This window comes from Anarrhichthys ocellatus, unplaced genomic scaffold, assembly GCF_004355925.1.
Source record: "Anarrhichthys ocellatus isolate YVR2014 unplaced genomic scaffold, GSC_Weel_1.0 scaffold31, whole genome shotgun sequence".
NCBI classification, from domain to species: domain Eukaryota; kingdom Metazoa; phylum Chordata; class Actinopteri; order Perciformes; family Anarhichadidae; genus Anarrhichthys; species Anarrhichthys ocellatus.
In genome coordinates, this window is record NW_022280061.1 from 898,630 (window position 1) to 923,676 (window position 25,047).

A 25,047-nucleotide genomic window follows, 5' to 3' on the forward strand; every position below is an offset into this window, starting at 1 on the left:
TTGTTGCTCCACTGTGTTCAACAGCTACTGTAGTCGCTATTAAGTATGTATTAAGTAAATGATCGGTGAAAGAGTTAGTTGAATAATTGATGAATGGTGTTCATTCTGAGTGCCCATGATTCTTTATGAATGTAACGTAAGGACATTTTCACAATAATACCTATTTCACTTTCTTTTAAAACTGCTCAAAAAAGAGCAAGACAGTGGATTCCAGGCTGTGATAAAGTTTGATAATGTTAAAACATGAGTTTATTGATGACCAAATGAAGAAAAGAAGTTCATCACACTGTGATAAATTCCCACATACAGTGGAAATATTGCAGAAACTGATGTTAAGCAGGGATGTGCATGGAGCTGTAGTTGCCAAAAGGGTTTTCGTGTGAACCATGAAAACCAGAAATGAACATGTGACAGCAGGGCATGTAGACAAATGTGAGCGAAGCATGCCTTCATTATCCCAAATGAAATGCAGTGTTTGTGTTTTGAAGTGGTGAGAAATGAAGCACAGAGCTCTAGCACCATGGTTAAAACATTGCAATGCCTGTGATATCTGCAGGGCACGCTAATGGCTCAGCAGACTGAAGCTCATGTCATAAGTTTTGAGGTGTGAAGAAGTTCAGATCTGACTCAGGACGTCACTTTACATGCACTGTACCGTAATAGTTCTTCTTTCTTTTCCAGTGAGATATTCTTAAAGCTTCATCATTACTGAACAATCCTGCTGAGGGAGGCACTTGTGATAACGGAGGCTGATCCTGTCAGGAAGTGATTATTTAAATCAGTGCATCAATTAACATGTCTGCCTAACGAGGAGTCCTGTTGTTATTGGTGACAGCAGAATTACGTCGGTGTTTTCAGTGGGAGAGACATTTGCAGGGGCAAATTAATTGACCCAAAATCACTTAATTCACACAGAATTAACATTAGCTACCTGCAGATCGCTAACAAGATGAAACTAAAAAGATCAGATAGTTATAATTCGACAAACCACTTCTCATGTTGCTGACAATGGAGTAATGCCATTTCAAAGTGTCTAACTTTCCTTCGGATTGCTGCAGAGAGCCGTGATATTCCCTGCTTCTTGTGCTTTATTCTTTTCACTGTTTGTCAGTGTTAACAGAACAAACATTTCCGAAGTGTCTACGGCTATAATAAGCCTTCATTAAATTCCCGGTTTAGAGGATTACTGACTGACACATCCATTTAAAACTAAACTCCTAAGAAGTTTTAAAGCATTCAAAAAACATAAAGGGAACACATCTATGGTTTAATTTTCCATTGCTACACCACATCACTCTTCATTTGCATGAAGTAAAACTGCTCAGCGGAGATGTTTCCGCCATTATACAAATGACTTCTGGCCACTTTGTCTCGTCTTGTTGCTGCTGGTGTGAGTGCACACACATATAGAGAACCAAATTGCTTTCTGTTCATCGCATAAACATTTTTTTTTTTCTTCCCAGGTTCATTTCAATTTAGCGCTAAAGCCATAGGCACAATTCTTAAGCAATTGCACATTACAGCCCCAGTGCAAAGAGAAGATTGAGTCATAACACTGTAGTTAAAGAAGAGATCATTGTATCAGCAGTTGTCTCTTTCTGTAAATAGTCATTACATCATCAACAGTCTCATAATGTCTTCTATTACCTCTTTGTCTGATGCTGCTGCTCTTTTTCTACAGTTGATGTATACGTTACCTTCATTTCAGACTTTTTTTGCAGTTGTCACTACCATCGAAGCAACACATCTCCTGCTGTTTCAGAATCGTGTATACACCTCTAATAAGATGACAAGAAGGAAGACAAATCTATGAATAAAACAAATCTTTGGAGATTTGCTAACCTGAACCCATGTTGGAAATCTTCACGGCGAGCTGCTGAGCCAAGCAGCCAAAGAGAACAAGTTAGATGTCTGTGACAGCAACCAGCACAGCACATCCCCAAATTATGCCAGCTTCACTGTCGTTTCATAGCTACTTCATAAACTTAAACCTTCTTTTTTTTATTTCTCTCATTCACCTCTGTCCATACTCTCCCCTTTCTTTAACTGTCAACCACCCCCCCCTCCTTTTACATCTGTAACGCAAATGCACACACCTTGCTTTTGGGTGATCCTTTAACGACACAAATGTCAATTGCTTTTTCACACAGTCACTGAAGGAGTGAGAGGCTTAAGGAGGGAGAGAGGGACATGGATAAAGACAGTGAGAGAGAGAGAGAGATGAGAAAAAGAGCTTAATCCTAGATTGATGGCTGCTAATAAAGTTTGATTATTACTGACAAGGCACTCTGGGTTTCTAATTGACACTTGTAATAGCCTGGGAGACCAGACAGTGAAGAAAGGGGAAACGGGAGAGATACTTTTCTTTAGGCATGGCAGCACCTAACAGTCCAAATCACAAAATGAGAATACTGCTAACAAGACCACTGTTGGTAATTTGGCAACTCTGTTGGTAGATTTATAATGGTTTTTTTTTAAATCTCACTGCCAATGTTTTCTTGAAAAGGCACCAGCCACTAATCTACAATGTTTTTTCAGTTGTTGTACTCGGCAAAAAACTAAACAATCAGTAGCTCGCTATCAGATAACCAAAGACAATAGCCTCATATCCGCTCTGAGAATGTATATAATTGCAATACAATATATTCTGGTGATTGCCATAGTTCTCTCCATCTGTTCACTCTTTTTTATTTTGTTATGTCTTTGTGTTGTAGAACACACTTTGTACACATAAATATATTCATAAATATGTATAACTTCCTTTTTGATCTTTTAGAATGAGCACTTCAACAACTATGTAATTTGTCCAAAATATTGTCCACAACAATTATTCATATATTTTCTTTGTCACACCTCGCATTTCTCTTCAAAGGATGTTCTTTTTTTTTTGTCCTCCAGGCAAAATCATAAAGGAAAATGTAATTGAAGGTGAAAGTTAGAATTCTTAAGTTTCACAGGGACCTTACGAACTCCAAACACAACGTGGCTATGTCTGATGTTTGACTTTTAATTATAACATGTCACCACTAAGGTCCCAGCTTGCAATTCATCTTTACTGTGACAGCGTGTGTATTACACAACCTACCCATGCACCGCTAGGCTTCCATGATTAAAAAACAATCTATGGAATAATAATCTGCAATGTTTTTATGTTATTTCATGTCTGTTCCTAGTATCAATGGCTGATGTAAAGTGATTATACATAACCAACCCGTGTAAGCCAGTTTTGAAAGAGCGTCATCAGCCAAGTAACTAAAAGAAAGCATCTGTATCACCTTTAGTAGTATCTGGCCGTAGAGATCTGGGTTTTGTATGCTAAGGTTTTGAGATGTTCCATCTGACATGTAGGCTGCTACCCAACTTCAATTGACCAGAATAGAATTAAGTACATTGAAAAATACCCTTTCCTGAAACAGCCCCCTCTTTATCTCGAGTAACCCACAGAGCACACTGTCAACGGTTCTCATATTGATGGTTTCTTCAGTAGAGAGTAATTCCAACCAACAGCTTGTTCTGTGGAGTAGAAGTGGGGTGTCTGTCGTGTCTGTCGTTTTGTATGTTCCTACCCAGACAAAACGATTTTTTCTGTACGCTCCTAATGACTACGTATCACATCAGTAGTGGTCCCGACATTTGTACACAGCAGGACCACACTTAAAGACGTGGGGGGGTTCAGAGTTCAAATCTCTCTGTGGTCGTTCAATACAAACCTTTGCGCACTAAGGGTTTTGTAAGAAGCTTTGGAAAGAACCATCTACCAGATGACCCCTTCCTTGAATGCTCCTCTGTTATAAATCTTCACCCAGTGTCCCTCTCTCTCTCCTCTCTCTCCCACCTCTACAGGTTCAGAAATGGTAGAGGCTCACTGTCAGAGGTTTGAGGTGAGGAGTACAGATGGAGAGAGAGTTCTGTTCTCTGCAGACGAAGAGGAGATCAGCATCGGTACCGAGAAACTGAGAGTCACAGGTAGGGGTACGCACAAATTGTACAATGCAAATTATACTATATACGATGACCAACGTGGTGTTTATACATGTGCACAAGAATGCGCAATGCACGCATGCGGGTGATGCAATACTCCTGCCAGTGGCTTCACACTACTTCACCGATCAGCAGGTTGTGGTACCGCTCCAAGATGTGCAGCAATGTGCTAACATAGGCAGGGAAGAATAAACCACAAGTAAACATGGATGTAACAATTCTGTATTGTAAATAATTTAATGTTTACATGTTTTATCAAGAAGAAAACACATTTTCTAGAGCTTATGAAGTCCCATGCAGCACCACTGAATGCATACATAGCATTCTTTTTTACCTTTAATATTCGCTATATGAGGTCTTTGATTTTGGCAATTGTCATGCCTCCAAAATGTTTTTGCAGTACAGATGAATTAGTAAGGACTTCCATAAGGCAGAGCGAGACAGGCCTGTTGTCTGCCACACAGAATGCTGTCCTGAAGTGAAATTTATTCCGGGTTCAGATATCTGACAGATAACGACATCATCATGACTTTTATCGCTGTCTGAATTGTGATTAAAAGGGCAGTATCAATCATACCAGCGTAAAACAGGGCCTCATGGTAAAGCTATAAATACATAAGTTGTAGATCAGATTTCTGTTTCCTGATTCACGAATGGGCTGAACAGGGGTGGAGGAACAGTGGGCTCAGACTAATTTGTGAAACAAGGTTACTTGAGGACGCACACGGCTTACAGTACACACACACACACACATACACACGTTGTAGGCTGTTAAACAGAGTGCTCCTGATTAGTGCAGCCAAACAAGACTTGGGTCAGCAGGCAGAGCAATTTTTGTGCTGAATCGAGAATAAAAAAAGGTGAGAGAAGAACAAGTGAGAGATACATTGGGAAGTGAAAGAGGAAGAGAGGAAGAAAGCCAAAAAAGAGACAGATACATGAGAGGTCTGAGCAAAGTCAGGTGAGCATAATTGCAGAGGAAAAAAGAGACAAGGCAATTTAAGTAAAATGAAAGAAGTGATGTTTTGGTGCACTATTAACATTTGTTTTTCTCTCTCATTTACTTATTATCTCTTGTTCAATTTTAGTGCATCAAAAGGAATGAGTTGTATATGTGTGCATTTATGTGTGTCCATGTTTGAATACATCACTAGTTCTGTTATTTTATTTTCCAAGAACACACAAAACCCAATTCAACTTATTCAAATACAAAACACACACACACACACACACACACTGGCCTGGTTAGATGTGTCCATGAAAGAACGTTGCCAACATCTTGATTGAGGTCAAAGATAAGAAACTGAGCATTGGGAATGCAATTATCAACACATCCATGCCGTTTTCATAATAATGTATGTTGCTATAAGGAAACAAAATACTCTTTACATCAGCATGAATTAGATCCACCGCACAGCTCTTATTTAAAAGGAAAATATGTCACTTTTACACGTGATTCGCCTGTTACTCCTGTAACACCAGGAGTAAATGCTGGTGGTTAGGTTTGCATTAAAGCAAAACATATGGTAAGCTAAGTTACCATATGACCGGTCACAGACAAACAATGTAGCATTTTAAAGGCTTTTTCCGGCTACATGAGATAACTTCAGCAAACTTCACATCGAACAATATTGGCAAAACAGCATCACCAATGTGTTTTAACCTCTGATCTAGCTCATCTAAAAACCAAAAAACACAGCATGTTAGCGTGTCGTTCACAACCAAGCATGTTTGTAACCAGTACCAACAACGTTAGCTTCACTTTGCCTGTCTCCTCTCCGCTGCGTGTGTGGAGACCCTAAAAGGTGGCGATGTCTAGAGGTGTTCGATCTTTAATCCACGCTCGTCCCCAACTCTGGCTGCTTAAAGTAGAGATAGCGAGTTTATTGCTTTTGGGGATATTTTCATACAGCAAGGAGATAATGGAGCCATAGAATTACAACTGATAGAGTGTGCACTGTAACACGATACTGACGATCTCTATGTAAAGGCAGGTGATGGAAGCATTTTAATCGTTCACTTTCTAATATTGTCATATCTCACACCCCTACTTACTCGTGATTTCCATTAGTCAAAATGTAAATCCAGTGTGAATTGTGCTGCTTCTAAAGCACTGCTTCTGCTTTCAAACACTTCATGGATATGGTGTACCACGAAAGGTGCCACCTGTGACAACTCATAAACATTCCATGTACACAGTGCTCAGGAGAGCATCTCAGACAATTGTAAATATAGAAGTGAAACCAAAAGGAAGGTAGTCAGGAGCTGGAACAAACACGGCCGGTGGTTGACAAAGTGAGAAACATCGTTGTAAAGAGTAGCAATCCAACGAAGCAACACACCAAACCTTTAACTGACATCGCTGGAGTCGAAAGAACCGGGAGCGTGTTCTCTTCTCTTGTTTCCTTCTGCTGGCAGTTGCTCAGACACCTATTTGTGCCGTGTTCAGTGGAATAAACCTCAGAAAACTGCGTTTCAACTAATAACAGCAACAGTTACCTCCAAGTTGTGGTCCTTTGGATGTACAACTGCACCGTTGATCCTGCCAATGAGCACAGTTCTCTTGTGCAGTTTTACATTTTTGGCAGTGCTGATGTTGTAACACGCTTTCTTACGGTCTCAGCGGGAGCCATGACCAGCACTTCCTGGAGCATCTGTTCAGGGCTGCAGGCTAAAGCAGGGGTGCTTGCTGCACACGGGGGGGTTGAGCACTGCATTATATCAGAGCCAACCTTTTTTACCTACGACTATGTTCATACTGCATGAGTAAAATGTGTTTTTGTATGGGGGAATGTTATGCCACTTAGAAAAATCCTGTACAGAATCAGCAAAAATTGATGATTGACTTGTAGTTCAAAGTCTCTTAAAATACTTTAAGGTTAGGGAAAGATTAAGATTACTTTGAATGCTTGATTAAAGTCAACACATTTTAAGTGTCTGCCTCCGCTCCAACAATAGACGTATGATGCAATGATGTGCAGGCGTTCACTCTTTTCCTTCCTTTCATCCACTCTTACTCTTTCTACAGGGAATGAAGGTGTGGTGTTCAGCCATTCCGTAGAGACATCACATGTAAGGGCAGAACCTTTCCAAGACCTAAAGTAAGTACTCTAAATGATTGTGTGGGTTTGCATGTGTGTGTGTGAGTGGGCGTGTGTGCAGTCTGGCACATTGACTCACTTTACAAGTTCCCTTTGTTGTTAATATTTTAATTTATAAAATGTGTGTTCTTATGAATAATTTCTGAGATAGTAACACCACAAATAACAATTTTAGGAGAAACAAAAAGTATGTTGTTGAGTAAAAATGTGAACTGCTGAGTTAGCTAGCCAGTCCTGTGGAACAGTGCGCTAAAGATGTATAATCAGCTCACTGCAGAAACGGGTATGCTGCTGATTGGCTGTCTGACAGGCCTGACAAAGGGAACAAAACACCTCTGGGCTTCAGTGTATAAGGGTCAGGCTTTAACCAAGTGGAGCCTTCCACTGATACATGCACCTGAACACATGTAGTGCTCGGTGTATGCTCGGTTTCTCCTATTTACGGGAAGGCTTTATCGGCTTTTCAGCTTGTACTTGAATTCTATAAGACACAGTTTGCATCAGCCAAGTTGCTTCACACTGTTGTGAGCTAATGAGGGCAAGTCTTGTCCAAATGATAACTGATGGAACATTTTTGTATATATTTTCTTCTAACAAATTGCGTAGAAAAAAGGAAGGTATGAAACAGAGTACTTGTGACCACAGGCAGCTCCTCAATAACGAAACGCAGGCTAAGCTCAGTCCGATCTAAAGTTGCTTACAATTGCAATAGCTCAGACTGTTGGTTTTCCTGTAACTGCAATAGGATGGATCACATCAGCTGAATGTATGTTTGTTCTCCACATCCCCTCTCCTGAAGTGTGTTCTGGGTGTCTGTCATGCACGTGTGGGGTTCCTTCATTACTAATGTCTCAGCTTCATTCAGGCATTGTCTGTTGACAGGATTTAGCTGAAGTAGCTTTTGACCAGGGAGGAAAACACAAACAGGAAGGGAGGCGGAGAGGCAAAGCTGACAAGGTGACGGAGGAAACCAAGATGAATGGAATGCTGTGTACAAGAGAAAAGAGCGAAGAGAGGAGGAAGAGATATAATTGACTGGTTAGAGGTCGAAGAAACAGGGCTGGAGTAGGGGTGATGAAGAGGACAATCAAAAGATAGAGAAAAAAAAGAAGACAGAGGGGCAGAGAAGGGTGACGGAGGGAAAGAGTTCTGGAAGAGGGGATGGAAGTTAGTGTATAGAAGAATAGATTAAATCGAACTGGCTCCCGCAGGGAGATTTAGTTGTAGCAGCAGCACATAATGGGATACAGAAAAATATGAAGGCATTTGGTGTGTGCAAAATAGCCACTTTTGTGGGGAAAATGGGGACATTTAAGATACTGAACCAAAGTAAAAAGGCCCACTTGTCAACTAAAAAGGTTGCAGGATTTGTGTGTTTTTCTGCGAGACATAGGCTGATCACACCACATGACATTATGAATCTTTAAATGTGAGAACTTGGTTACCTGATACTCTTCTTGAGCATTTCCTTTCTTGATTCAATCATGCATGTAATCAGCTTGCATCAAGCTTGCTAGCTGCGCCATCAATGGCTTATCCCTCTCTAAAACATTTCCAGGCACCTTAACAGGGTCTGAAGTTTTTTTTTTCTTTTGTTGCATTGAATACATTGCTTGCTCAAGTTGATACTTAATTTAAGCAAATGGTTGCTAGTTAGTACTGCCTGAACCAAAGCTATCTCCCTCCATTTGTGCCACTCTTTTAGTTTAAAAGTATTCCCACTACCTTCATTCTCATTGCCCATGTTTTGTATGTAGCTTGGCTATATGGAAAGTAAGATGAAGGGGTGCCTCGTTCTCTCAGTGATCCTAGACTTGTAATTGCCCAATTCTGGGTTTGAATGCAGTATGGGGCATTTGTAAAATGTGTTCTTTCTTTTTCCCCAGTATTCCCCGTTCTCTTCTCACTATATTATTCCAAGCAATAACCTAAAAAAAAAAAGAACAATACTGTTAAATAGATTCAGAGAGACAAAGATCAATGTATATTATTGTGCACAGAGATATGAGATGGTCGGACAGAGAGAGACAAAAGAATGGTTGAAAGTGAAGCAAATGGGGAAGTAGAGGAAATAGGACCCCATACATGCTGAGGGATCAAAGGAGAGGAGAGGAGGAGGCGTCTTGAGTGAGATTAGTTGAAGGAAACCGAGAAGTGATAGAGGGAGGTGTGGAGTTAGGTGGGGATGGAAGGATACAGGCTGGAGGAGGAGCGAGAACATTGGGTCAGTGGACGGGTCACTGCAGATAAGCAAGGCGAGGAAACCCGCGGTGAAGGTGAGCAAAGAAAAAAGGGAAGCACTCCAGTGACTGTTGCTACAAACGCATGACAACGGTTGTTTTCATCGTGTTTAAGACTGTTTTATATCATTAACAATCCTGTGGAGTTACATAAAACCAATTATTGCAGTTAAAAAACACGTAATGTGCCTTGTAAATATTATATTAACCATGCATGCGCACAAAATTCATCCACATAAATGTGCAAACATAAAATAAATATACTGACACACCTAGAACGCATTAAGTACAACCCACCCATTAAAGTGCACAGACACACGCAAGGAATTTATGGATTAAAACCTGCAATAAAACACAAATTTATGTGACGTGAGACCACCTATCACCCCACACACAGCTTTGTCAGTGCAAGCGTATGAATACATCAAGAACAGCAAGTGACATGCATAAAGTGAAACACACACACACACACACATATTGCACTGACCTCTCCACTGCATCACCTGCTGCAGGGTTAATGAAAGCTATAGAAAAATAACACTGATAAAAAGGCGATTACATGCTTGAGATACTTGCCCCTGTCTGTCGTCAGTCATTAGCTGTTAAATGGGAGAGAAAGAAACAATGGGCTGAAGCCTATAGTCATTGTCATGAGGATTTTTTTTCAGTTTTAATACGAGGTTTGTTAGATGTTTCACAATGCTGGTAGAGATTGGATTAATACGGAAAACTTAAGTACAGGTTATCTTCTCTTTTTTTAATTCACAGGCACTTTATTCACCCAAGATTGTAATCCCTTTCTGGTTGGAACGCTTTATCTTTCTGTCTGTCTCCTTCTTCTCGTGGTATCTTTGTCCTCATCTCCCCACTTCCTAGCTCTCTCTTGTTGACTAACTCTCTCATTCGCACTCGCAATTTTGTCTTTGTCGTTCTCATTCTGTCTAGATCTTCCCACGTGTGCATTTCTTCTCTCTGCCTCCATCTCCCCATTCTTTTTCTGTCTCATTATGAAAAGTAGAGCGTTATGCAGTGAAGGTAAATGGGACATGTAATGAGCGGATTGAAGTCCATTTAAAGCTAATGATCTATCTTACAGTTTAACGTTGAGCAAGGGAGAGAGGAAAAGAGGGAAACAGAAGAAAGATAGACGGCACGCACTTTACTCGAGGAAATACAGGTCAAGAAATTCAGATTGGATCAGACATTTTACATTTAGTCACATTTGGGCAAACACGAACCAAGCAAGTTGAATGTGGGGAACAAACACTTGACAAGTTGAGGAGTCAAACTCCACAATCTTATAAAAATAACATTTGCACTGCCGCACCATTTGTATTTGCATTCCCTCTCAGTCAAAGTAGAAGTATAGAGGCAGGTGCCACTCACAGTGACCAGAGAGGGATGCAGTAAGGATTTCTATCATCAAGCTCCAGGAGTCTTTCAGAAGCTAAAGAACACGGAGCTAGAACTGGGTATAGTAGCACAGAAACGACGTGTTCGGCAGCCTGCTTTCCAGAGAACACTCCAGGAAGGCTGTGCCGTTCGTTTTCAAAGCCTTCATTGTGATCGCCACTGAACGCCGTGTTCACACTCTTCGGCTTTTTTCAAACTGCTTTTCCACTTCAAAGTGTACGTGGAGTGGCCGGGGGGCAGACAGAAAGCAGTCGCTTGTGTTGTGCCTGGCATCTTTTTAAGCAGCGCACCTCAACGTCTTAGAGAATCCTTCATGACAGTTTACTGACTAAATAACATGACAAAAAGAAGTGGGGATTGACAAAATGTAAGCAGCCAACAACAACAACAACAAACAGACTGAAAGTGGAGGAAGTAGCTGTAGAAAAGTTGGTAGTAGATGTTTCTCTGACTGGAGCAGCTTTTGTAGTTGTCGGTACAGTTTACTGATAGAAGCAGCGATTCCAGCGACAAAACTGCTTTTCATTATCAGTGCAAAATGTGGCCGAGGCAGCACTTTAACTACAGAAGCCACAACCTCGGTGCGAATGCAGCCTTAGGTAAACAAGAAAAGTTAAAAATAATAACTAGACATAAAGAGCAAAATTGGAGACATATTGTCTCAGGGGAGATGAGTATGAATTTGCAAAACGGAAAAAACAGGCATCAGGAATGAAAAACTTTCACTGTGCCAACACAGTAGTTGTTTATTGAGTGAGGAGTCGGTGTTTTTCCAAGCAGTGCTCGTTCTGAACATGGCCTTAATCAAACCATAGCTCAGCCCTGAGTGATATAAATCAAGACCAAAACCAGCTTTTGAACAACCGGTGCATTTTGACCAAATCAAGGACAAATTGAGCCATAAACAGACCTTAAAACATGTTATCTTCACATAAGCTTTGATTGTTGAGTGTTGCCATTATTGTGTGTTGTGCGTGTATCGACTGTGATTTGAGGCTCCAACTTCAGGCTTTCTTTAATATTCATAGACTCAGAGAATAAACATTGACTGCTGTGGTTTATTGTGTTTGTTTCACAATTCTTGTTTTGGAATACTTTCCTTTCTCTCTCCCTCTGCTAATACTTTTGCTTTTTAAACCACTTTTACTTTTCTGTGATGCAACTCATCCTTTACTGACAACATTTAAACAGTATAACACTGGCATTTCTTTTTTTTGATACACCACATATCTGTTGTTTAAACTTCTTCCCACCTCTCCCATGTCAGTCATATTTTATTGCTTTGTCCATAACATTTCACTTGGATGTGACTATTTCTATTGAGATGACAACGTCAAACTTTTGTTTCTTGCTGTTGTTCTTATCATTGTCGTTTTGGATGGAAGTCATTTTCTGCCCACAAATTTTGAGACGAGAGAGAGGAATGTCTAAAAAAATATATTTCTGGCAAAATGAGTGACATGAGTTCTGAAATCACTCAATAAACACTGTAAGCGAGCTGCCAAAGGTATAGACAGAGATTGAGGTAAAGAGGGAACGACTTCAATCAGCCAATTAAAAAACTAAACACAGCTAAACGGACTGATGAGTGGCTGGAGAGCTAGATTGACAGTTAGGCAGACAGACAGCCTTGATGCAGCTATAATCTGCATCCTTTTTTATTTTAACTCTGTTTTAGTTCTAGTTCCTAATCCTCAAGGTTCTGCTGTTGTGTGCCTCTCTTTGTTGCTAAACTCTGGTGTGTTGGTACTGCATTCCCCAGCGGTCACTTGTCCATCCAGCAGTACAGTCAGCAATGACATATTTCTCTTTAGATTGTTTGTTGATGAAGTTTTAGGATCTGGAGATGTATTGGGAAGACCACAGTCGTCTTCTGGGGCTAATATACACTGAACAAAAATATAAACACTTTTGGGATTATATATTTTTTAGTATTTATTTGTGCATGATTCTTACACAGGTATTAATACACAAGAGTCTTTGAATTTATAGTATAGCATTTTTTGACAACACACCACTGTAGTCCGTGACTGCTTCGCAGTGGCAGCACCGCTGCAGAACACAGCAAGGAAGAGCACTACTCTGACAGAGACACGGAAATCAATTAACTGACCCAAAAAAGTTTGAGGAGTCTCAAACTGCAGCATCAACACACTGCGCTATAGTGGACATTGGGTTACCTTAGGTCTCCAACTTCATCTGATGCTTGGCTCCACAGCAGAGAGATACAAGCTGCTGTGCAGTCAATATCTCCCTGTTTCCTTTCACTCTTTCATCCTCTTATCCCTCCCTCGGTGCCTCCTTCCCCTCTATCCAAGTCCTGGGGTCATAAGGAGGCTCCCTAGGGAGAGTTATCCCTAACACAGGCAAGGGCATCGGAGAAGGATTTGTGCTCTGTGCCCCCTCCCCCTGACATTCCCTCGCTCTATTTCCATGTATCTATCTATCCTTCCGTCTGAAAAAAGCTAAAGAGGACTGCAGAGGAACTGGGAGCCCTATCAGACTCAGGGGGCATGGGAACGGATTTTATTTAGAAAGGGCTGAATATTGTAGGGCAAAAGTTTGAAAAGGGACATCGGGATAATCATTTCCTCAGATACAGTGCCAGATACAAAATGTTTCTTAGTAGAAGAAACCACTATTTTTCGCAAAAAAGATAATCATTCAAACACAGTGCAACGTGTATATATATATCTGTGACAATAGTTACTGTATTGTAACCCTTGTTACATAAGCACAAGAAGAGCCCTCTACTGGACTCTATGGTTAATACTCTCCTCCAAACACGAGGATGCATTTGCCCAAATGTTCAGCGTGTCCGTATCCGTAAATGACAGGAGGTTGTTAGTTAGTTTGTTCATCCTATTTCTGTTCTCATGTATTTTATATAGACGCTAATTATTTTGCTGTAGTAACTGCGTGTGGCTGATTTTTTGGGGAATTGGCCTGTTGTTTTAATCTGCTCCCTTACATTCTCAAATGTTTCATGGATTTCAGCAAATTCATGAACATAGCAAACCTCTTTTGGTTTAATTCAGTGGTGAAATGTAAGAGTTTTTAATTTCTACCAATAGATCAACCCCCGTAACTGGCTGGGGAGAACTGCTTTATCCATCTATTCTTTCCCAAGTGGAAAACCCCCAACACAAAGCAATTTATAACACTGGGAATGTGTTTGACCCTCCCTCCCCTCAACAACTACTCCCTCAGGGTACTACTCCTAATGAGAATGTGTTTTTCTTTCACTTTTTCACTGGGTTTTTTTGTACACTCATGTAGCTTCTATTCTCACCATCTCAAGAAGCTTAGCATTGTGAGATCAAACCGTGACACAGTCAAAGGAGAACGTGTTTGTGTTCTCTGTCCTTGTGTTCTCTGTCCTTGTGTCTTTCCCTCTACTAGTATTAAAACAGATCCCATGGTGAGGTCATCCCCTGGAAGAAGCTTTGATGGAGTCAGTTGGTCTTGTCTTTGTCCCTTTCTTCTGTCCTTCTCTTGTTTAATTCAGTGGTCAGGATCCTCAGTGCTGCTGGTGTGTCTTGGGCTGGTAATTGCTGTTAATTTAATTCACCTGGTGTCCCAGGTGTAAAACAGCAGCTGATTGAAGAGCAAGAATGATAGCCAGCAGGGCTCAGAGTCGTATACGCAGAGAGAGAGATCCATGCTTTAAACTAAATTAAGGGCATCCCGCTTCGCCCTTGTTTCTGTCTTTCGTCTCTCCGTCCCAGCGAGTAAAAGACTGATCTCTAAGCGTAGATTAAAACATTTAGAGAGAACTTTGTTTCTTCCAGTACCTCCATCGTACTTTATATTGCCTTCTTCGTCCTAACCTGCTATTTAATGAATGCACGGCTGTAGTTTTCTGATTCAAAATTTGGACCAAAAGTTTTTTTTTACAAGTATTTCTGTAGTAGGTCTCTAAATGACTAAAGTGCTAATGTGACTTAATGGTTCTGGGTTCCTACGAGTTCTTGCAATTTTACCCAATTACAGACAACATTTTATGAGTCCTTGAAGTAGGGATTGGGAAAATGATTGACTCCGTGGCCTCCGTTTTCCTCTCCTACCCACCTACAACTCCAACGTCCAACTGTTCACTCAAATTTTAATGAATTTCCAAACAACTGATATTGTCAGAAAATAGATTTTTGCACTTAGTATTCTTGTTTTTCACTTATGATATTTCATAGCATTTCTGCTCGGCTATATATCAGTGGATACAGACAAGAAGCGTAGAAAAATATGTATTCTAAGCGCATGGCGCGCTCATTATCTTGAATATTTGAGTGGCCCAAAATCAGAGGTTTAACAAAAGATCCACAATGCCATGAACCTAAAACATTAGAGAAGTATACTTCACATTAATGTTTTGATTGAGGTTACAATCCTCCAATGCCTAAAAGAAACAATGTCATCATTAGGCCCACTTCTCACCACAATGTTTGAGTTTTTTCTGTGAAGCAGCCAGAGAAATGAGGCATGGTGTGGGAAGGCAAAGTACACCACCTAATTAGCTTCTAAAAACCCAAAGAGTAAACCCGCCCCTAGCTGTTTTTTGATTAAAAAGTTGGGGTTTGTGTCAAAGTATTGGAAATCATTCAAATTTAGAAAGAGCCACATTCTCTTTGAACTGTGTCTTTGGGAAAAGTTTATCTTCCCACTAGAGTTCCCATTAAACAAAAGCAGATCTCTTGCATTATGGTTTTTGCCTGTTTTTTATTCTTGGGGTCAACTTGATACAGGATCGATTGCAAGTTTGGCAGAAAAACAACAACTTTGTTTTCATCTTTTGTCTCCCTCCTTCTCTTCATTCCTTTCATGTTGTGATCACAGTGATCACTGCAAAGGCAGTGCTGTGTTTGACATTTAGAGGGTAGCCGATTTGTCTCTTACGATGCTGTTCCTTACAAAACAAAGCAAATTCACTATCTACTCAAAATATTTACAACTTTACTATCAAATATAAGATTCGTCACCAGTCAGGTGAACCAAAACCACAGTAACTTTCCTACAATTTGCTGTCCTGCGATTGGATTTTGGTGCATCTAACACCTCCCTTCTCCTTGGTACAACAAGGACAATCAGCCCTGCCCTGCTCTGTTCTGTCTCATATTGATTAGACGCACAGGGAAATCATTGAGAACAAAGAGGGAGAGGGAAGGCAAGCGAGTAACAAGCAAGCTCGGTTGTGGGAACGATCCATAATGTATCTGAATTTCTGTGTGTGTTTTTGTGTGTTTGTTAGATTGCCATGTTCTACTCATTAAAGTAGTACTTTTGCTTAGATGTCGACATTTGGAAATAGGTGTCCTAGATTTTAGGGGGAAGAGCTGGTCAGGATGTTCTTCTTCCCTTTCTTGTCCCTTGTTCTGATAATTGTCGGTTACTACGCAACATCCTAATTTGAAATTTATATTTTCCTATATAATAATGCTTTTCCGTACATAATTGGGGTACAAGTTAATGAATCCATTTCAACTGAGGTCAAATGTACTTGATAAAGTGATGTTTACACAGCCGGCAGATATTCAAACCGTTTTGAGTCCAAACTCATCAAAGACAGATGCTTGTTCCGTGACCCTAAACGTTCGATACCGTGGCATCCTGTAATGTCTGTATGAGACGATTGGGTCAAACAAACACAGGACTTTCACACAGGAGGCTGCTGTTCGTGTCCTCTGTAAAACCAAGTTGATTTTGACTTATTTTACCTTACTTTTGTTAGGTAACTTGAATATTTAACGAGCAAACTTTCTGTGAGTTGTGTGACAAGATGAAGAGGCGTAGAAGGTTTTTTACAACTGGAGAAAACCTGTTCTATGGGCTTGCCAAACCTGTCTCCTAGAAATCAATTTACACACTAATTTGTTTTACTGAATTACGTATTTAGGGAAACAGAATTGTTAACTGTATTATCTTCAGTGGCAGCATATTTTTCTGCAGTAGGAAGTGCTGCCTTTTAGTACAGCAAGCAAGTCCTCGGTAGATGGTCTGGATCGATGGTAGGGCGGGACTTTGAAGCTAGAGATTGGGGTTCACACCTTCAATCCCTCCTGAGCTATGTTTAAGGTTGGTTAGGGAATGGGAAAGGATAGACTTTGGTTAAACGCTTGTAAAATAAACACATCCCGTCTTCTGCTTTCTAAGTGTTACTTTGTCTTTATTTGAATAAAACCACAATCTTACCCTAAATTTCACCAAGTGCTAAGTTGTCAAACATCCACTGCAAAGGGAATCCTTGTACATGCTCCATACAGTAGTTGGTGTGAGGTGCACTAAAATGTAATACCAACAGTGGTATTAATTGTGTAATAACGACAATGCTGTAAACATGTGCAGCGCTCACCATGTTGCTGTTGATGTCTCCTTTCCAATGTAACAAAGTGCTCCCACAAGTCACTGTGTGATTAGAGGGATTCTTTAATTGGTACACAGAGCTTTGGAATGACACCTCAGTAAACTGTATACATTGTTGTTCTGTCATTGTTTGTCTTTGTTGATTGTTGTTTATCTTTATTAGTTATTGTTTATCAACTGCTGTTTATCATTGGATGCTTTTGTACACATCTTGAGGGGAAATATGTGAAAACAACAACACCCAGTTAATATTCAATATTCTCGACATATTGCCACGCATCTGTTCCTTGTGTAAATATAAGCGCGTGTGTGTGTGTGTGTGTGTGTGTGTGTGTCTGTGTGTGTGAATGTGAACTCAGCTGTTGGGTGTTTCTGAGTGTGGGTTGCAAAGATAGACGGCTGTTAATATCAGATTTTGCAATAGAGCCAATTGTTCCACTACGGGTAAAGACTATTACAAATGGCTACAGGCTGTTTTGGCGAGACACTGAAATCACAGCAGATAAATAACATTGGAGAACAAAGAAATCACACACTCGCGGATTCTCAAACACCTCGTGTGCACACATAGACATGCTCCCAATCCAAACCCGGCAACAGCAAACTGTATTGTGGCAGACATTTATGAGAATATGTGACTTAAAGGGAGAGATCTAAGGCGGGAAAGTAAAAACAAACAATGAGAATTTGCAGTAAAACTTATCAAGACCATTATAATATTTTGAAAAAGGCTTTGTATGAAATCTGGAAAACAGATAACTTGGATTAGGATTTAAAAACTCAAACAAACACAGGAGTTTTACTCTTTTTTTATTGTCCGTGTGTGACAACATTATGTCATTTGTCACGTGACGCTATGGCCCATGATCATTATGATAATTACGCTGAGTCACATAACATTACGTCTGTAGCTTACGTTACACCATTAAAGTGATGCCAGGGGCTCCTGCCCCAGCAACAAAATATGAAATATGAGTAGGGATGAGATCATGTTATGTAGAGGAACTGTTGATTTCAAGTATGTAAGATCTGGTAGTATCACAACAGTTAGTTTTGTTAATGGAACAAGTAGCCACACAAGTTGAATAAAAACCTTTTAATTATTGTGACTTTTTGTGAAAAAGCATATTTGAGTTGAAATGATGCGCCTGTAGCTGGTTTTTAAACCATTGTTTTGGAAACCTCTGCAGCTTAATATTTAACTCGCCTTGTCAAAGTTCATATTTTTGTAGTGATTACAGTACAGAGAGGTGGAGAATGGGGAGAGCTAAAAAATAACTCTAATCAAATATGACATTGAATGAGGAGAGACTGAAAAGAAGTCTGGTTTGAAAAAGAATACAACATTCTAAAAGAAGAGAGGGAGATAAAAAGAGAGCGAAAAATCGGCAACAGCCAGAATCCAGCCAGGAGGTGAGGGAAGAGGAGGAGGGATGGGAGACACACTGATAGGACGACCGTAGGAGGGCAGGCAATGAGGCCAAGAAATAGAGAAAAGCATAGAGATGATCTTGATCCTTGTTTGTCTCTGCTTAGGTTGTCTTGCCCCACTCTGATCACACTCTCTTTCTGCCGCATCATATTTCCTCTTTCCTTTCTTTTCTGTGTCCACTAGGGGGAGGGTGTGAACTATATTACCTATCTTTGTATCTGCCGTACCTTTGGTTCACTCTCTTTTCTTCTGACTACTGGAGAGAGGAAGGAATCCACTCCTGAAACATTTACTGTATACTGTCGTGGCAATTTTGTAATCCCAGTCTGACCGGACGGAAATCTCTACAGTAATGTCACACTTTCAGTGCTCAGATCTTGTTACACAGGTCAAGCATTAGGTTGAAATGTGCTCCACGATGGGAAGCTGTTTTCTCCCCTGCTTGCTTCTTTCAGTTTTAAAACACAAAGGGGCTCATTAGCCTTCTGATCATCTTCTGATGACATCCAGGTGGGCAACAATGCCTTAGTTTATGCGATCCGGATCAAATTAAATTCAGACAAAGGTAACATTGTACTGGAGTCAGCATGATGAAACATATGGGGAGGTCATCGTAATTATAATGTGCAAGATCAGATGACTTTACCTTACTATCCCCCCTTTTGATTCTGCTTAATCAATCATAAAAGTAAACACTCAGAGGGTGCGTCAAGATTGTAACAGAAATGAGAAAAAGGACAGTTTATGATCAGTGGGGAAACAACGTATGTTCCCATAAAAATCAGGGTGTGTTGTCAGATGTTGACCTCACGATCTCACCAACCATGTTTAGACAAAAGAATGTTCTCATCGGTTGCTCAAAATCTCATTTCTTTCCCTTATTTGGAGCAGCCAAATAAGTGGCAATTACCTACCCTTTGTCTGTAGCAGGGCCACTTCAACCTCCGTCTCGAGTGGCAGCACCTTTCTGTAATGGCTGGTTTGAGGTTATGCAGCTGGCCCTTCGTTGGCTGTGGAAGTGCAGCTTTCACCTGTGTGTGTGTGTAGAGCTCAACATTCCGGTTCAGTGCACATACTACATCTACGGTCTGCTTGGATCTGGTAATCACAGTGTAGGTGTAGTAGTCATAGTTGGTTTTGTCGATGTCAGATTTTCGGTTGGTCTCAGTCCATGAACATGAAGGACCGGTGAATTCTTTCTCTGACCCTCTACTACAATGACTTCCCATTGTCAGAATCACAGGTGTCAACTACATGGTCTTTTCTCAAATGTAGCCTGTACTGTTGTAAAATCTGAGATGATACTACAACAACTGCAGCCCCTCCTTGTGAGGCTATATCGGGCAGTTTGCTGGCATTTGAGCATTGGGCATTTCATCTGGTGTCCAGGCTCTGCAGACATACTGTACATCACCTCTGCTCCTTCTCCTCTTGGATTAGGCACCTTAATCATTGGGAGAGCGTGGATTGTGCCATGATCTCGTTCTCCAGGAGATTGGGCCAAATGAGCCAGCCTCAGGACTCAGCACGTCTTGTTTGGAGGGGGAGGCTGCACTCTGGTGATATGAAGGTGGAGCGAAGGCAGTGTGTTCCTTTGAGACAAAACTATTCTTTAGCCTATCGGAACGAGTTAACAGGCTGTTTTTGTCTGTGATGTGCATCTGAGTCAGGGAGGAGATCCAGTTCATTCTGTGGATGTGAGAGATGAGGACATTGAACTTTTACCCTTCATTTTCACATATTGTTCCAATTTATCTTATAGCTTTTGTATTTGACCTACACTCAAATTACCATTCTCAGAAAATCCCTTTTTTGAATCAAAAAAGAAGAGGAAGCCAGGTTTTATTCAGATAAAGGTAATATTATATAGGATTCAGCTTGATCAAACATAAGAGGAAGTCAACATGATTATAGAGTGCATGGTCAGAGGAATGACTCTACGGTATGTTTCATGAATATGGTTTCCTCCTCTCCTTTATTATGTTTTACAAGTATTAATTTGTTCATCTGTGTATCACACTTTCTTTGATAAAGTTTGATTAAAACCTAAAGGAAGGATGCTTCTTTCCACTGATACGCACCACAAAGCTCGGAAATGTTTGAAAGACGTAGAAGTTTCTGGAAACACGCTCACTAATTAAATTTAGGCCTGTATTCACTTGCCATAAAAAAAACACAGATTTGTTCATTTGCATGCTCAACCGACACTTACACACGGTTAAAAAAATAAAGTGGCAATCCTATTTGAAATAAGACCAATGATGCTTTAAGCAATGAAACATGTTTTATTTTTTTATTTTTCATTTTTCATTCTAAATTTGGACAGGCTAACGGGCTGTAAAATGAGTTACAGTTTAAAGGGCATAATTCATGACAAAGGGCCTGGCAAGAAGTATTCTCATAAAATAACTAAACCTGGACTGAATGCAAAATACATTACATCACTCAATTTATTTCAGTTTATGCTTCCTGTTGATTCATGCTGCCTATGTTGTTTTTTACACAAGCTTATTTCATATCATCAGTACAAAATGCAGCGGTGGCAGTGGTTTCTGTACATTAAAGTGGAACAGTGAGGTTAGGTCCCTTTCCCAGGGGCACTTCATCAGTTTTTATGGGAGCGGAGAGACATTCACAATCTCATTTCCCAACATATGTCCTTCCATCTGTATTACCAAAAACGGCAACTGCTAAAGGTGCACACTTGCATATACGCTTCTAAACTGTAAATCTCTGTGCAAGAACACAGTGTCTTCTTATTTTTTATCTGTTGTGTTAATCCCAGCATGTTCTGCTGTGCCAATTACTTATCGAATCATCTTCAGTGCTCTGTATTTGTTATATTCTTATCTATATCCTTCTCTGTGCTGCTGCAAATACCCATCGTCCCCACAGGGATCATTAACGTTTCATCCAATCTTTAAAAAAATACAAGATAACACCATTTGCAAGGCATATTAAATAACAAGGAGTGCAATGCAGTTGCTAGTACAGATGTAATTTATGCAGCGGGGTCCCGTTGCTGCCTCTTAAGAAGAGTATGTCTCACCGGTGTCACACTGAGCCTCAAGTCTGCCAACCTGATTGATCGCTAGGCAAGCAATTGAACTTGTTCAAAAAGCGGACTTTTGAGCTTGCTGAGTAGCATTTCTACCAAATGAATATCTTCATGTCTGACTTCTTACACCTGAAAAGGGTTAGTTTTTCAGCTTCTGCTCCTTATCACATCATTAAAAAAGCGATGTTGCATTTACACAAGGCGTGAGCTGCAGATGGGTAAAAACAGCGCGCACACTACACAGACTAAATGCGCTGTAGTCTTTTTATCGTCTTTGTGAAGAAGCTCTAATGTTTCTCTGCTCAGATGTGTTTTCTGTCAGGCAGCTTTCTGGAATACTGAGACAATGCTAATGAAGCAAAGCATAGACTGCCCCGCTGTTTTTCTGACCTCGTATCTACAATTGGGAGTAAAGCAAGTACACGTATACCTTTCTTGCCTGCATTTGTTCATGTGAACTTTCTTTTGTTTGTTTTTGGATCCTTTATCTTTCCTCTGTTTGTCACAAAAATAGTGATTTATGGAGGTGTTCTAGTTTGTTTTTTTGTTTTTTCTGTTGTTCCAATCTTTTACATTCCAGACATTTTAAATGATATACTGACTATACATGGAAATCATGAGGTATTAATTAGATTCGTCAGTCAGAAGTGACACTATCAAACCTCGTCAAGCTTTCAAGTGATGTATCCTTGAAGTAATAAGATGCAGACAACAGAACACGTTGGTTATTTTGTAACAAATGTGCTGGTCAGATGAAGGTGTACCATGTATTCACCATATTCCCTCATGGACGAGACTCAATATTGTGAACTTTCACATGTGTTCCTCCCGTTTCTAGCAAAATGAAGTCAATGAACAATGAATGAAATGGCTGCAGTTGCGGAGGAGTGAAGCTAGTCTTTCGCTACTGATTAAATTATCAGCTTGGCGCCCCATCGGATGCACAAAGGCATGAAATTGCTTGACATTTTTTTCTCCTTACGCACTCTGCCGTTAGCCATTTCCTCAGCTACATTTCACAGCGAGGACAGCGAGAGCTTCTGACCGTCGTTTTGGAGTAACTCAGGCATTTGTCATGTAGTGCGTTGTGTAAAGGTGAACAGATGTACGGGATGTTGGATGTTATGGTAAGACGCAAACACACAAATTGTTGAGAAGTGTGAGATAAAGTAACTGCAGATGAACATATTATTACTACTCCTACTCCTATTTTTTAATATCCAAGGTCAAATCCTTGTATGCAACAAGCATATATACACACACACACAAACACACAGATATTACTCACTGATTTAAATTCAACCAACCAGAGTTGCTGAGGTACACCATTTACGTATTCTTCGATAATCATAACCTCATCGTTAACACCAAACTTCTGTCTCTTGCTCTTTCTGGCACACACACACACACACGCACACACACACACACACACACACGCACACACAGACACACACACACACGCACACACACAAATTCTATCCAGAAAGGCAAACCTCTAATGTACCTTGACTCTCTCCTGTCTCACCTCAGTAACTCAGTCGGGACTTTTATAACTTTTTAAAACAGCCCAAGGCTTTCTCTTTTCAGTTTTATTTTATTTTTTTATTTTTTTTACACCTGCAGGATTCATGGGGCGATTTAAACATGCCGCATCATCCCCCCCCCCCCTACCCAGACGCAGTCTCACTGCAAAATACAAGATGCTTTATAAATGCCATATTTCAGTATTCTGTCTTGATTTAACTCGTTAAAAGTCAAAGACTGTCGCTTTTCCTGTCGTTAGCCTTGTTTCAATGCATCACTCGCCACCACTTTTTAAAATTTTAAAAGTTTTCAAAGAGCTCATGGATGGTGGTTTGACGGGGGCACTGAGGCAGGTGACGGAGCATTTAGCGTGAAAAGGTCAAAGGTTTGCATCCCAAATGGCAAGGTGGCGATAAGGTGGTGTGGCTTTCAATGGTTCTGAAGAGGAAAAGGGCAGGATGAATGTCAGCCAAGCCTTCTGGGAAATATAAATCACAGTAAAAAGCCCGGATTTCAACATTTCCAGGTAGATCTTTTTTGCACAACCTCCCATATACACCCTAACAGCTTCCAGAGGATGCATGGATGTGTTGGACTATCTAAAGTGATCCTGGGGGTTTGTGCAGGTTACCATACATTACACAAGATAAATGGTCTGCCATGCTTCAAATTAAGGCAATGACTGTACACAAAATCATCAGCTTCTCAAAAGTATACAGTTGGGCTTCACTTCAACAAACTGAAAGTGAAGAATGAGGATACTTTTGAGGTAAGAAAAATATAAACTACATCAAATACCTCATCCACTTCAAAGCTGACTTTGAAAACACAAGGACCAAGCTGATGTTTTGGCCATGTGGTATTTATTTAAAATGTCACAAGCCACTATATTCTAAAAATGATGCTTGGCCTTTGCAGCCAAAATGCCACATCGGGAGCTGGAAAATAAAAATTCAAATACAAAAGAATCTTAAAATGGTGTTTGCAAAATGTTCCTTCAGATTCTTGTAACAGAATTTGAGTTATGAGTGCCCAGGATGCGATAAAAAGTAACTCAAAAGGACTGTGATTTAGTATGCAGTAGGAAGAGCACAAGTGTAAATTATGAAATGAATGAGGGCTGAATTCCATTTAGCTGCTTCGCTTACAGGCTCCTGGTATTTGCATGCTGGCTCACTGTTACTGCTCTCTGGAATACTTGAATAGAACGGAGACATTTTTATTGTTATTACTATCACCTGTGCTTTTCCTGCTGCTACAAGAGAATATGTTGGCCGGAAAAAGGCAGTTTCGCATAAGCAGAAGTTAATGGATTTATTTTTTTTCAGCAACCCTCAGATAAATGCATATTCAACAAATATTATTCATCCTGAGGCAGGAGTAACACAAATGAAATAGGTTTCGATGAGATTAGGTCCAACTTCAGGGCTTGTGTTTGTCAATTGAACACTTTTATTATTTTAACTCTACAAACTGACCCCAGAAGCCCCGTACACAAATGTAGTCTTTAAACATAATGGAAATGAGTAATACATTCAGTGAATACAGTAGGCAGTAGCAGTTATGACAACATTGGAGTTAAAATCAAACTAAGACATAAAATCACACGGTAAATATGAAGTTTCTGAATGTAACTCCCTACTTATACAGATGCATATCTGATGTTTCATAGACAGTATTTTTTTTTTTTTAAATGTGCAGGAATTTGTTTCCTCTCTTCGTCTTTTCTTTCTTCTGTCTTTCATTTTGAATATCTTAGGCCCTCCTTTTCTTTCTCTGTTTTTCCCTATATGAATTGAGATAAAAACCGTTTCATGTTGATGTATTTCTGCCCTGCTTATCTTGTCAGGTTGGACAAATATGTTGTTGTATAAAATGGCCTTGTCGCAACTGAAGGTCAAAACAGATTTATGAGAGGGGGGGGGGGGGGGGGGGGGGGGG

At 40.2% G+C, this 25,047-nt stretch overlaps 1 protein-coding gene across 2 annotated transcripts in view; it reads left to right on the plus strand.

Moving 5' to 3' along the window:
- LOC116392941 (zeta-sarcoglycan) overlaps window positions 1–25,047 on the plus strand; it is a 272,383-nt gene that overhangs the window by 226,312 nt on the left and 21,024 nt on the right. For both annotated transcript variants that reach the window (XM_031864787.1, XM_031864788.1), the window contains exons 5-6: window positions 3,844–3,966; window positions 7,010–7,082. In XM_031864787.1, coding sequence (XP_031720647.1) covers window positions 3,844–3,966; window positions 7,010–7,082 — 196 coding nt within the window. The remainder of the gene's footprint in view (window positions 1–3,843; window positions 3,967–7,009; window positions 7,083–25,047) is intronic.